The sequence below is a fragment of the Mycteria americana genome, chromosome 1, assembly GCF_035582795.1.
Source record: "Mycteria americana isolate JAX WOST 10 ecotype Jacksonville Zoo and Gardens chromosome 1, USCA_MyAme_1.0, whole genome shotgun sequence".
Classification (NCBI taxonomy): domain Eukaryota; kingdom Metazoa; phylum Chordata; class Aves; order Ciconiiformes; family Ciconiidae; genus Mycteria; species Mycteria americana.
The window spans coordinates 156,503,672-156,517,768 of record NC_134365.1 but is presented as its reverse complement, the minus strand read 5'-3'; the positions used below and the strand labels follow the sequence as shown (position 1 = coordinate 156,517,768).

The window sequence follows — 14,097 nt, the reverse complement described above, 5'->3', positions numbered from 1 at the left end:
CTTTTCAGAGATGTTGCCATCTATAGAACGTTCTTCTGTTGTCTCCCTCTCCCCTTAATTGATTTTATTTTTTTCTTTTTAATTTTTTGAATTGGTGTATTCTCAGTAAAAGCACAGGCTGAATTATTGGAACAATCTAAAACCTATTTCTGCAGGTCCTGTTACCAGAGAGAAATTTTATGAATATAATATTGGCTTCTATAACCTTACATATTTTCAAGATTTAATATTACAACATTTTGCTCTTTAAAACAAGAGTTATCTTTAGTGTTTCTACTTAAAAGATGCTTGTATTTCAGTGAATTTAAATAAAATGATAGCCTAATATACATACTAAAATGTTTATATCAGCATAAATGAAGTAATTTCCTACTTCTCTTAAAAGGTCATAACTTTTTTTTGCTATGATTGTAGCAACTCTAGTTTTGGCCCTACAGCCCTCTGGTTGGAAGTTTTTGTATTGGATAGTGAAATACAGGAAGTTTAGTGGGATAGCTCTTTCCAAATGTTGTCTTAGAAATATCCCAGTTCTTCAGATGGTGTATCTGTCTTTCAAACTCTTCAATTCTGTTCTTATATGACTAACACATATGGAGTTGTATGTGCTTCAGTTCACCTTAATTATTTTCATTTTACTCATCAAAACGTTTTGCTGTAAACTGCATAGATCTGTCATCTGAGTCATGTGGGTTTTTTCCTGTTTGTGTATCATTATTAGTTAAAAAAAACCCAAACAAAACCGAAAACCACTTCATGCCAAAACCTTTTTTGTTACTTCCAAGAATTTGCAAAAAAAGATGTATTTTATACAGTAAACTTAAGTTTGGCCTGATGTTTGGATTCTGATTTGTTGTTATCTGTAGAAGATATTAAAGGGCTCCCCTTTGACTTTGGCAGATCTGTAGCATGAAGGATACTTTTTTCAATGCTTTAATCTCAGTGCCCGCAGAGTCTGGGAGCACCATTTTTAGGATTCTTCATATTAGGACTTCATCAAAAACTCATTGAGAAAGAGAAGGTTAATTTGGCAGGTCTGCTCATCCACTTTAACATCTTAAAAATAACTAATGCAATGAAATACTGAATGTTTTAAATGACAAGTAATTTTTGTCCAACACTTGCTTCTCCAGGAAATTTACACATCTGTACATACCGGTGGCTAATGATGGATCTAAACAGTTGTGTATGCACATATCTGTCTTTCAGTGGCAAGTCAGACTTCTGTCTTTGAAACTCAAGCAAATAATTTCAAAGAGCTGGTTAGCTTATGAAGAGACCCTAGAAAAGTTGGTGAAAAGCAGAATTGTATATTTACAAGTACTGTTTCTAATTTTTGACCTTTGTTGTGCCTTGTTTTCCCCTCCTTACCTCTCCTAATCACAATAAAAGAATGAAAAAGTGAAGAAAACAGCAATACTTAAAAACTGAATCATTGCTAATGGCCTCAAATTATGCTGTTCATTTTTGAAAGTTAATCACCAGCACCATGGGTCTAACTTCCATAGTTTAAATTAGGACTGTCATAGTCGCTGGAAGAAGGCAAACTCTTTGTAGAGTATCAGTGTGAGAGTACCTGGGTTGAGCCTTCTCCTCCAGACGGCCAGGTGGAGGAAGGAACCCTGTTCTTGATTGACTAGGGAGAGCTGGGTTTTAACTGAGGCCCTTAGGCTAGCTACTTAAAGTAGCTGATGTGAATACCCACCTCCATTTTACTGTTGGCTTAAATGGTTCCTGGACAGACAAGGTCTCTGAACATAGGCGGAGACTTAATATCTGGTTAAAGTGAAAAGGTTTCTGCATTTCATCCCCCTTCTTCTCTTCCTTCCCTTCTGCCTAATGTCTTAAGATCTGTGCAAAACTTCTGGACTCTTCCACGCCTGCCTGCCAAAAGATTCAAAATGAAGGACCAGACTGGTTACCAGTACAGCTCCTTCTGAAGCCTGGCTTCTGTCAGGAACCAGCATGGTACCATATCAACCATTTTTTAAGATGTCACGCTCCCCTCTGAGGAGAGTGAATAAAAGGCTGGGGTTGTGCAGTTATGCTTGCGAACAGGCATCACGGAGAAACGCTGTGGCATTCAGTGTGCAGTCTATAATTTCTTCCCGTTTTGGTGTTAAGACTGCACTCCAGGGCTAGGAGTGATGTTCTGCCGGTTTCAGATGGGTATAAAGTGAACTTCTGTCATGAAGTCATTCCGCCACATAAATAGCCAAACAGGTTTCAGCTTTCCTTTTTTCCAGAAATGCTCAGAACTGCTTGCTGGTGTGGCTGGTTGATTAGGCTGGAAAGGGGATCAGACACTGAAAACTAACAGCAGGGTGCTGTTACCCACAGGCCTGTTCTTGTACGTCAGGTGGTGCACCACATTACATAGTGGGTATTGCTAAGGTCTCTAGCCCTGGTCTGAATGCCAAGTGGGCTGTGTTGTTATTTGCTTTACTATGGAGGCTAAATTTGCTGAACATATAATTTAGGGTATGGTATTGGCAAAAAGCATTGTAATTCTTTATTTTCCACTCTAGGGCTGGGAGATAGTAATATTGAATAGATATCTTTATTTTCTTGATGGAATTTAATTGATGGAAACTTAGTTGAACGTTGGCCATAATAGTCAGTTGTTTTGCCTTAAATATGCAACAGACTTCTAAACAGTAGGGTCATTCTTCCAAGACCTTGGATGTAGGAGTTCCTCATTGAAAAGTTATGGCAACTTACTCAGCCTTAACATTTGTTTGCTAATCTTCAAGTAATTGTCTGGGTTTGCCAAGCATCCTTTCTTCTCCCATCCACCTTACTTCCCTCAATACCTCAAAAAAAAAAAAAAAAAAGGAAAAGAAAACAAAATGAAACCCCGTTTTGTAAAGGTTTAGGTGTGGGTGGGTGTTACATCTTTTTTTTTTTTTTTCTTTTTTAAACTAGTACTTTTGGTTGTATTGTCTCAAGGGGATTTAGGGTCAGAGTTGTAGGAGGTCAATTGAAACATTGCCTTTTGGCCTGTTTGACTTTGAATGAGACTGAGTAGTGTCTCTTGATAAAATTCAGCATGAAACTTGCATGTTTAGGATTGAGGAATGGCAGATATGGCAAACTGAAGTAACTTTTGATTCTTCTGCACTACTTCATGAAAATGTGGAGTAAGTCTCAGAGGTGCTTAGGATTATCTAAGTTGCAGCAATTTCCTGCACCATCCTTTTAGTACAACTCTGCATGAAATCCCCTCTGTGCTATAACACAACCCTTTCTTCATGTCCTAAAGCTGTAGCTTGTAAACTTTTCTGGAGAGAAATGGTCACATAGAGAACCTGGTGGAGGCACAAGGGCAATTTAGGGAATATTGCCGAGTGTCAGTAATGAGGTGACTCTGCTTGAAGACCATTCTAGACACATAATTGCCAGAAAATGTGTCTTAAGAAAAAAAAAGAAACGCTTCTGGCATAAATGGTGCGGAAAAGCAGGACAGTGAAGTAGCTTCATTTTGTCTTTAGAGCTTGACACATGAAGTCTTATGTTACTGTGCTCATACTCATTTGATGACAGGGGCCTTTGTTGCAGAATAGATATGCTGTGTGTTTGTACCTTTGATACTTAGCAAGTGCTTGTGGGGTGTAGGAAAAAAAAATCCACAACAAACAAAAAAACCCCACCAAAACTCAAAAAAAGCAAACTAAGATAAAGGAGAAAGTGGGGATTTTTTGCATAAGTACAAACCATAAGAGCAGCGAGGGTTCTGAGATACAAATAAAAAAGTTGCATGACCAAGGGTGTCGGAGCAATGAAGGCGAGAGTGAAACTTGTGATGTCCTGAATTCCATGGTAGTTAATGTTTTGTGGCACAGGAAGGTCAGTGTTCACAGCAACAGTTTTGCATCATGTAAGTTTATGTGTGTACTATGTGGTCTCCTTGTGTGTATAATGTTGGTGAACGTTTTGATTTAATGAAACTGCATTCTGTGTCTCTAGTATTAAGTGTTTACTGTGCTATGCTGTATGTACATCAAGATATGCTGGCATAGACATCTGTTTTATATGCATGTGTGTATATAACTGTACAGCTGGGACATTTTTTTTTAAAGCTGTCTACTCCATGCTATTTTTGCTTTGCAAGGATCCATGTTACTCTGACCAGGCAAAGACAATTGGATGCAGCTCTATACAGAGATAAATATAATGCGCTGCTCCATTTGGTTGAAGGGAGTCATGGGTGAGAAACACATGGCAGTTCTCTGCCTTTGGTCCGTGCCTCCCTTGGCGTCTGCTGGGCTGAGGTGCTCCACATTGGTACAGAGACCCAAAATGTAGTGATCTGGTACCAGCTGCTGCCAATTAATTCCTAAAATAACATTTAGCTCTGTGTTCTGTGTTACCTTCCGGGCTAACCTCCCAGGCTAATAAAGCAGAGCAGTAACCAATTAACTGAAATAACCATAAGACAATTTTTTACAATTAGAGATTGACAGCGCAAACAGGGAAATGTCCTTGAGCTCCATACAGAGTTTGGATGTGCTTGTTTTACAGGTTGTTCCTTCCCTGGAAAATAAGTGGGAGTGGAAGGGTATTAACCCTTAAAAGATTTCTTTGCTCTGTAAGATGAAGAACTTACAGCTTTCAAGGACGAGATTCTGTTCTCAAATCTGCAGTTATCTTTAGTCCATAAAATTTTGACCATCATGTACTGATACATTAGATCTTTACTGTCAGCTTAAGGAAACTTTTCTTTGTTAAAGGATGTTGGTCGTTGTTTGCTAAAATAGCTTAAATAGCTTAATATGTACTGCTAAACTATGGTGCCTACAAGCTCATTGTTCAGAACTCAAGACTGCAGCTGTTAGGGAAGTTAGTATTTTTTGATGAGCTTGATTTCTTTCATTTTTACGTGTGTTTTAAATTACGTATTTTATCATGAACCATAAAAGAAAAGCACTGTTATCCCAAAGCAGCTGTTCAGCAGGAGCTAACTAATTTCTCCTGACAGGCATGCACCCCGTAGTACCTAGTTATCAGTTCAGACTGTACTAGACTTAAGACATTCCTGGTTAATGAAAGTTTATTACAATGAATTGGTAGGCAAGTGTACCTTGTTTGTTAAAACTGATATCTTGGTTAAAATATGCAAGAACTTTAATGCCTTATCTGCTGTGTTTGAATTCTGAACAAATGCTTAGACAGCAATTTATTTACAGACCTTCTTTAGAAAAAATGCTTGTAATTTGTTGCAGCCTAATTAAATAACGTTTCTAGAATACATACTTTACGTATGAATGGATGCACATCTCTAAGCTGTAGATTTTTCTATTCAGAGCTACTTTTTAAAATCTATATGTATTATCTTGATGTTATAAATTGTAATGATAGTGGAAAATGTTTTGAAGATGTTGGAATGTTTTGAGTTTCTATTGCCAAGCCATTAAGTACTTTTAAAAACATTTATTGAATACAAAGTATGTATTTCATTTGGTAGGAATTTATTATAGGACTAAAAGACTATCTGTAAGTGTATGTATATGTGTGCGCACACACATATTGTGTTGTTTATAGTGTTTCAGGGGAAGGGGCTTTTAACTTTTTTCTCATTCTATCGCTGTATCATTTGATACCACTATTCTTCTCCTTACTGGTAGAGTAATTGGTTTCGAGTGGAATTATTTCTTGGATTTGTGTCAGTGTGAGATCAGAATCTGTCCTTGAGGCTTAAATCGCTGTTGCTAAACACATCTATCTCTGAGTCAGCGATGGTGAATTTGTATAGCTTTTACTTACAGTTGAACAGTGTAGCATCCCCATCGATGACACAGGAGTTATGTCAGCAGCAGGATAGGAATGTCAGACAATTTTATGTTGTTGTAAGGCTGTGGTTTCAAATGTAAAAAATGTGCCAGTAACTTGTGTGTATGGAGGGAAGGGGGAAATGGAAAGTGATATACTTTGGTCATGCAGGTGTATCATGCAGTGAATGAAATAATAATCTTTAAAATGCCCCAGCAATATTTGTGAGTTGCTCATTTTGTAATTTATTTTTACAACAGGTTCCCGTAAAGAATCAGCTCCTCAAGTCCTGCTTCCAGAGGAAGAAAAAATTATTGTAGAAGAAACTAAAAGTAATGGTCAGACTGTTATAGAAGAGAAGTAAGAGAACATTTAATGAATGATGGATTAAAGCAGTAAACTTTGCACTCTTCTTCCTCCTCCCGTCTCCCACTATAGTAGTGTGTGTATGGTACACTTGTAGTAGGGAACAGAGCTGTTTGGAGTATGCTGCCAGTCCTTTTAAGTGCAGTTGGCCTTCATTTAAATGCTTGTAGTCTGGTTCGTTTGTATATGCTGTGCAACTTACTCCTTCCGTGCCAAGAAGTGATATGTTTCACTTGTAAATAATTTTTCAAGTGCTGTAGGATTTCAATATTAAATTGGTGTAATCTTTCTAGTTAGTATGTGGTGTCATTCTATTTCTTTTGGTAAGGTGTATGTTGGAAATGAAATATATTTCTGTTACAGAAAGCTGTAATACAGAAACCAGTATAGGTCCATGTGTGCTTGAGATGTGTATCCTGTCACAGAAGCTGGTAACACGTCCTTGCCTTACTGAATGTAAATCAGGATGAGAGACAATTTTTTTAACACAAGTTTGAATTAGCTGTTAGCTGTGGGTTTTGGGGTTTTTTAATGCATATAATTTAACAGTTTTGTCTAATAATAGATTTAGACATGTATTTCTGAAAACCGTTGTAACATAATCTTTTTTCATTTTAGAAGCCTTGTTGACACAGTATATGCGTTAAAGGATGAAGTACAGGAGTTAAGACAGGTTGGTAACTTGCTACATTTATAGCAACTTGGAGAATGGAAAGATGGAAGGCTTATCACAAAAATAAATACAGCTTGTAAGTTGATTCATTTTGACAGGAATGACCTTGAATTTTGGACTAGATTCACTTTTAAAAGTAAAACATACCAATTTGACAAAAAGCACCCTCTTTTGTGGTTGTCATCAGTCCTTGGAGCACCAACCTTTGAGAATAGCGTTAAGTATCCTCTCTCTGAGGTGACTTACTAAGCTATGTTTCATTCATTTTTGGATGTTATAACTTGTGAAATGTTGAAAGCGTTAAGCAAATTCAGTTCTGCTGTATCACCAGCAAAATAAGCTTATAGAGACTGTGAAATAGTATTTGCTCTAGAAAGTATAATTTTGTAGTAGAAATGTCTGGATCTATTTAGGCCTTTATTAAGTAGGCCTTTATTTCAGTACCTGAACACCTCTTACAAATCAGTTCTTAAAACCTCTCATTTCCAGAGACAAGAGTCCTTTTTGGTGTCTTGTCATGTGGCCTTTTTTTAATGACGGCTTCAGGTTAGCTTAGGGTGCTGCTTTGTCACGTGGGGGAATTGTGCAAGATCTCACCTGAGTTGCTGGTATGGAAGTTGCAGCTGATGTTTTAAGCTTGTTTTAAGTATCCAAAATGAGGCGTTTAAAAATACCTTTTTCTCGTCAGGACACAGCCTGTTTAAACCACGTTAATGCTGCTGCACGTAGTCATTGCTTAATGTGTAGGCGAAAAAGCATTGAATTATCCTTACTCTCCAATGTGTGAATTTGCTAACTGACCTTAACAGTTGTGACTCAGGAAGTTGGATAACATCTCCTGTGTTAATGTAAAACAGATTTGTATTCAAATTACTTTAGGTTTTGGGCTATAAACATGAATCTGGATTCTTTGCCCATCTGTAAGCATCCCCAGTATTTCTAAGGATGTCATGCATGTTCCTCAAAATAGGACAGTTGATGTCTTAAATACTTAAATTCTGCTGTTTTCAACATATAAAGCACGTGTATGCCAGGTTTAATGCAGATTTAACAGTCGTCTTGAAAATATAATTCAGGTAATGCAAGCAGCAATAACAATGCACTGATATTCCTGTGGCCTGGCTGCTTTTGTACAAAGGATAAACGTGCTGCCTCACTGAGGCGCCGCAGATCTTTGTGTGACCCTAAACAAAAAGTCACCTTCTCCTGAGCTTCAAGCAACAGCTCTCTTTTCTGGTGCCTTTGCAAACAGATGGTCTTTTCGGAATCTCGCATCTTCCAAAGCCAAGACCTATTAAAGCCTGAGTTCATTTTCTTGTATATCAGGAATCTCAGCTTAGAAGCATTTATTGGCCTGCTGCTGTGATGTTGCCAATGGGAGAAGTGGCAGAAATAATCTCTGAGCTGGGAAGATCCCAAGTGACCAAAGGGCTTTATGGATAAAGGCTCCCTGGGAGTATATAGTGCACTGGTTGGTGTAGACACCAGACTGCCTGTTGGTGAGACTTACCATGCAAAGTGGGATCCCTCCTGTAGCAGCTTCCACAGGTTATTCATAGCTGTTGATCCGCGGGCACTACACTTGAACAGTACAGTCCTGAATTGGCAGTAAATAAATAAACATATGAAAAGAAATTAAGTCTGTACCTACGAGAAAAGAATGACATTTCTGAGTTTCTCAACAGACTTGAGGAGGAAACGGAGTTATGGAGGCAGCAGCTGTTGATCCCATCCTGTTTCTAGAAATGTCTGTAAATGACAGCCAACGGGAGTCCAGTGGGACCCCCTCGATTGCAGACCTGTGTTTGTTAAACACCCATAGACTTGTTTTGAAGCCTTAATATAATGTTGTCTTGTCTTCTGGTTGCTTCCCCACTGTTGCCAGCATCACGTTGGCCTTTACAGGATTAAACAATGTAAGCATTACTGTGGTTTGGTCAGTGACATCCTTACGGTCCTGTTGTTCATGGTATTGCGATATTACCTGATGGCGTTAAATACTGAGAACCGACTTAATCGTTAATATACGTGCAGAGTGGTGGTGTTCCTTGAAATTCAGACTCCTCTTAGACTGTTGGTAGTCATCTGTCTGGTTTAAAGTTTAGTCACAAAACACTTTCCAGAGAACACAATGGTTTTCAAGATACTCCTTTCACCTATTTACTTTCCTAATGAAGCAAGTTAATTTGCACTAAGTTTTAAGAAGCTTTTCTGAGATTGTGAAAGTACTTACAATCGCAGGAGCCTCTTAGAGGGGATATTTATTCTACTTACTGCTCCATTTCCCTTCTCCATTAACAACAAATATATTCCACTGTTCATTGATCAGATTTGAGCAAAAGAATTCAAGATCGTTGGCCATCTGTTACTAGCACTTGCATTATAAAGGACCCCTAAGTATAAATAGGAAATAGCTCAGTTTCCATTTGGTGGGATTTGTTGCATTGTGTGAAGTAACCGTGTGTACTTTGTGAGATTTTAATAGAAGGCTTTGCTTTTGAACAACTAATAGCAGTCTTACTGAGAAGAGCCTTCAGAATTTGTAATTGACAGTGTATGTGTGGTCAGAAAAGTTCTGTTAAAAAAAAAAAAATCCAAACACTAATATTTCTGTCTCTATTGAACAGGATAACAAAAAGATGAAGAAATCATTAGAAGAAGAACAAAGAGCTCGCAAGGACTTGGAGAAGCTTGTTAGAAAAGTTCTAAAGAACATGAATGATCCATCTTGGGATGAAACCAACTTATAACTAATTTTTTTCCTCCCCTCCCCTCCCCCCCCCCCCCCTTTTTCTTTCTATGGAAAGACCAGTTGTAAAACTGAGCTGGGAAGCCTTCTGACATTAGTCAGTGTTGCCTCAAGAGCACTACAAAACAGGATTTAACTGGATCTAGTGATTTCTTGCTCTGAACATATAGAAAAGTCAAGCCATTTACTGAAGCAATCTGTACTTTAAGTGTGGAGACCATGGATCCTGAACTCTACTAAACTTAATTTGTTTGCATCTAAATTACCTCATTTTGCAGAAAGTGCAGCACCTGACTAAAAGTCCATGTTTTTCAGTGGCTTTTTAATTAAATATATATTTTTCTTGTAAATATCTGTAATTTTGAATGCATATGTGATTGATGTATCAGGGCTGATGTTACTTTTTTCTCTTGTTATTATAATGGTCACAAGTGTTAGAAATTATGGCAGTACTGTCTTACCTAAGAAAGGTCAGAGTTCTTTGTGGATAATTATGGATTTGTTCCAAATTACCCACTCATCACACATGCAAATTTAAAAACCTATTTTTCCTATTGACCACTGTATTTAAATCCTTTACTGTTATTTATGTCTGTGCATACATTTTTAAACAGTTTACAATTCTTTAAGAACAGTATTAAAATATAGAAAACTGTTTATTGACAGTAGAAACAATTTTTTAACAGAACTAATGCCCATGATTTATGTTCACGTACACTTGTTTGGCAGACTAATTTGTTGTGCTTTGGCCACCAGAAGACTGATGTACTTGCCTGCTTTTTATGACTGATTTTTAGGTGTTTATGTACTACATTTTCTATTGTTGTGCTTAAACATACAGCTGGCTGATAATTTAATAGATCATACAGTTTGTTAAAGCAAAAAAAATCAATCTCATCCAGAATTTTGTGAATAAATTGTTGCTATTTATATTTTATGGTCACAACAATTAACTTTAGCTAAAACTTTGTGCATAAGACACATGGGCTAGGCCAAACGTCATTCAGAGCTTTGTTTTTATACCACTATGTAAGAGACTCTTTGGAATTCCCAGGCTCTGGAAGCAGAGTCATTCCTTTCCCACCCCATTTTCTCAGCATGTTGCTGTTTTCTGTCCTACTAGGATTTAAATGGAAACAAATGTGGAAATAAGATTTTTTTTTAATCAGACTGTAATTCATAATTTGCACTGCTGACAGATTTGAAAATACACAAATGAACATTTATTCCCTAGTCTGATAGGTGCAATTACTGCAGTCCTTTCTTGTATTTAAAATAGGAGATGCTACATCACTGCAAACGGTGAGCTTCAGTTGGAGCACTTAAAATACTAATCCCATTAAAGCTCATTTGTAAGTGTTTCATTGATTTCGGCAAACTTTGGATCAAACTCCAGACAGTGCAATTTTCTGAGGGGTTTTTCTTCAGTTGACAGTCAGAAGTGCAGGTATAGCACAGACTCTTGCAAAATTGTTGAACCTTTTGTCATCCTGATATTCTAGTGCCCTTTAACTCCTGTTAAATTTAATGCTTGGACTTGAGCAAATGTTTATATGAACTTTAATGAGTTGGAGCCAGGATGATTAGGGTGGTAGGAATTGTCATGCACATTTTGAATCTAATGAAAAATCTATTTTTAAAGCTATCCACTTTTCTCAGCCAAGAACAGCTTTTTTAAATAGGAAAGAATGTCAATGATTACATACTTGAGGAACAATTCTGTGGGAATGGATACGTAAGAATCTGAATAGACAATTAGTTGTCCGATTTAAAAAGCTGAATATGTCTGTAGGTATTTTAATTTGTGTTCCTACAATTTAAAAATATCTTCCTTTAATTCTAAAGGAGCAGACTGGATAAGAAAACTAAAAATGTCTACAATATTAGAGTTACATATATAATCACAGAACTTTAAATTTATGATAATTCTTGATACCAAAATCTTTCTGTTGTTTGCAGTTGCACAAAAATGTGGACTGACATTTATAATTATCTTCATATTTAGAAAATACTCTTGCTAAAAGCTAAGTGATACTAAACCCTGCAAATTCATAGCATCTTGGCAAAATTTAGATGTGGGAATGCCGATATAATTAGAATTTTGCTAACATTTTTACTTTATGACATTCAGGCTATTTTCAGAGTGAATTTTAATTTTCAACTGAGCATATGTGAAAGGACATTCCAGAGGAAGAAGTATAAAAGGAAAACATGGATCTTAGCAGTATTTAGCAAATTTTAACTCAGGAACAGCTTCCATCATAACAATTTGTTTTACATTATATTGTAAAGAGTGGCGTTGCTGTGTAAATTTGCTGACTCTTAGTACCTGTGATTATTATAATTTCTGACAGTACCCCTATACTGACATCTAATGAACATGCCTTAAACACTGGGTCTAAGCAGTTGTTAAATATGACCAGGACTTAGGGACTGATTTTATTCAAGGTGGATTGGGATGACTAATTTTTACAAAAAAAAAAAAAAAAAAAAAAAAAGAAAAAACCCCACCTAATATTGTAGGTAGCTTTTGTCTCCAGTGCAGAGCGTGAGCTTCAGGCTTTTGGGAACCAAGGAATATCTGAACTTTTTTCTTTGACAATTTGTTATACTGTATATAGATTGTAAATTTCACCATGGACCTTCTGAATTGTTGGAAACTTTATATAAGCATGGATAAATGGGGCACTGTTTATTTAACCTATTAAAAGGTTATTTCTTTGCTCTCATCATTTAGGGATGAGGAGATGAAGCCATTTCTTATCCTATAGATGTGAAGCACTTTCAGTTCTGAACTGTCCAAAATGTAGCATAACATTTCTCTGTACTTACTGATGTATGTGTGTTTGTCTCACCCATGTCATGACATCTTAAACAACTGACCACCTTTGTATAAACCTTCTTAATGCCAATCATTTAGGGAATTTAGAGTGTCTGTTTACGGTATCTGTGGAGAACTCAAGTTTAGTTTAGATGTCACAATAATATCCTGGTATCGACTACTAAAGTGTTTATGCTACATTGTTGTAATTAAACCATGATTTTTCCCCTACCCTATGAAGTGTTAACATTTCATCTAATACGTGGGCTATGAGATTAAGAAGGAAAATTGCTTTAATTTTTTTTTTGCCTTTCATATAAATAACCTCTTCTACTTAATAGTTGGTATACTGTATTGAAAGGGCCTTTTTGCGGTCTTTTGTAATAGCAAATTGATGCCTGGAAAACAAAACAAAGCAAGGGTTGTTTGAAGGGGTGAGAAGGAGGATCTTAACTGTCTTGCACTGAGGAATTTTCACTTTGGCAACCTGACCTGCTAGAGTAATGTAAAAGATGCAGGAGATCAAAGACAGAAGATAATGAAAGGGAAGAAAGCAAGAAACATTAGGAAAGCAAATTGCTGCATAAATAAATACTTGTCTACATGCGTGATTTATCTGAATAGACCTGAAATTTGTGGTAAGTGTGTATCATAGAGACTTTACTTGGCTGGTGCCACATGAAATAGCAGGGGGTGATTTTTATGGTAGGAATATAATCAGTATTGCTTTATGCACGATGGTGGGATGGGTAATGGAAAGTGTAGGGAGTGATTTGTTTGAAAAGATGGCTTCAGTCTTTGGACAAGGCATTTGAAGGGATCAATAAGTGAGATTTTTTTTTTTTTTTTTTTTTTTTTTTTGCTTAGGAGGTATACTTAAAAAGAACAGAGAACATTTTATAACTTTAGTCAGAAGAAATCTCCCGTTTTCCTGATTTTTCTCTTGGTTCATCACTGTAAAGACAAGTTTTCCCCACAATTTAAAATCCTCAGTTACTTTTCATATTAAGTAGTGTTTTGGGGATTTTCTGTCTGGGTGTGCGTTGTTGTGGGTTGACCTTGGCTGGCTGCCAGACGCCCACCCAGCTGCTCTCTTACTCCCTTCTCAACAGGAGGAGGGGAGAGAATAAGATGGAAAAGCTTGTGGGTTGACATAAAGACAGGGAGATGATTCATCAATTACTGTTACGGGCAAAACAGACTTGACTTGGGGGAAAATTAATTTCTTGCCAATTACAAATAGAGTTGCAGGGTGAGGACCAAAGATAAAAACTAAACCACGTTCCCCCCACGTCCTTCTCCAGGCTCAACTCCATTCCTGATGCTCCTACCTTCCCCCCCCTGCCCCATGCGGCGCAGGGGGAGGGGGACTGGGGGGCTGTGGTCTGTCCGTAACAGTTCCTCAGTGCTGCTCCTTCCTCCTCGCGCTTCTTCCTGCTCCAGTGTGGGTCCTCTCCCTGGGCTGCAGTCCTTCAGAATAAACCCGCTCCAACGTGGGTTGAGTGGGTCCATAACAGTTCCTCACTGCTGCTCCTTCCTCCTCACGCTTTTTCCTGCTCCAGTGTGGGTCCTCCCCCATGAGCCACAGTTCCTGCCACAAGCCTGCTCCAGTGCAGGCTCTCCAAGGGCTGCAGCTTCCTTCAGGGCACCTGCTCCAGCATGGGGTTTTCCATGTACTGTACCGTGGATATCTGCTCCTGTGTGGTCCTCTGCAGGCTGCAG

The 14,097-nt window shown here is 37.6% G+C and overlaps 1 protein-coding gene across 4 annotated transcripts in view; it reads left to right on the top strand.

Annotated features, from left to right (window-relative positions):
* The window catches only part of ARHGEF7 (Rho guanine nucleotide exchange factor 7), a 127,796-nt gene extending 115,189 nt beyond the window's left edge, over nucleotides 1-12,607 (top strand). For all 4 annotated transcript variants that reach the window (XM_075525713.1, XM_075525690.1, XM_075525698.1 and 1 more), the window contains 3 exons: nucleotides 6,027-6,126; nucleotides 6,751-6,805; nucleotides 9,433-12,607. In XM_075525713.1, coding sequence (XP_075381828.1) covers nucleotides 6,027-6,126; nucleotides 6,751-6,805; nucleotides 9,433-9,555 — 278 coding nt within the window. In that variant the 3' untranslated portion in view covers nucleotides 9,556-12,607. The remainder of the gene's footprint in view (nucleotides 1-6,026; nucleotides 6,127-6,750; nucleotides 6,806-9,432) is intronic.
* Nucleotides 12,608-14,097: the final 1,490 nt, after the last annotated feature.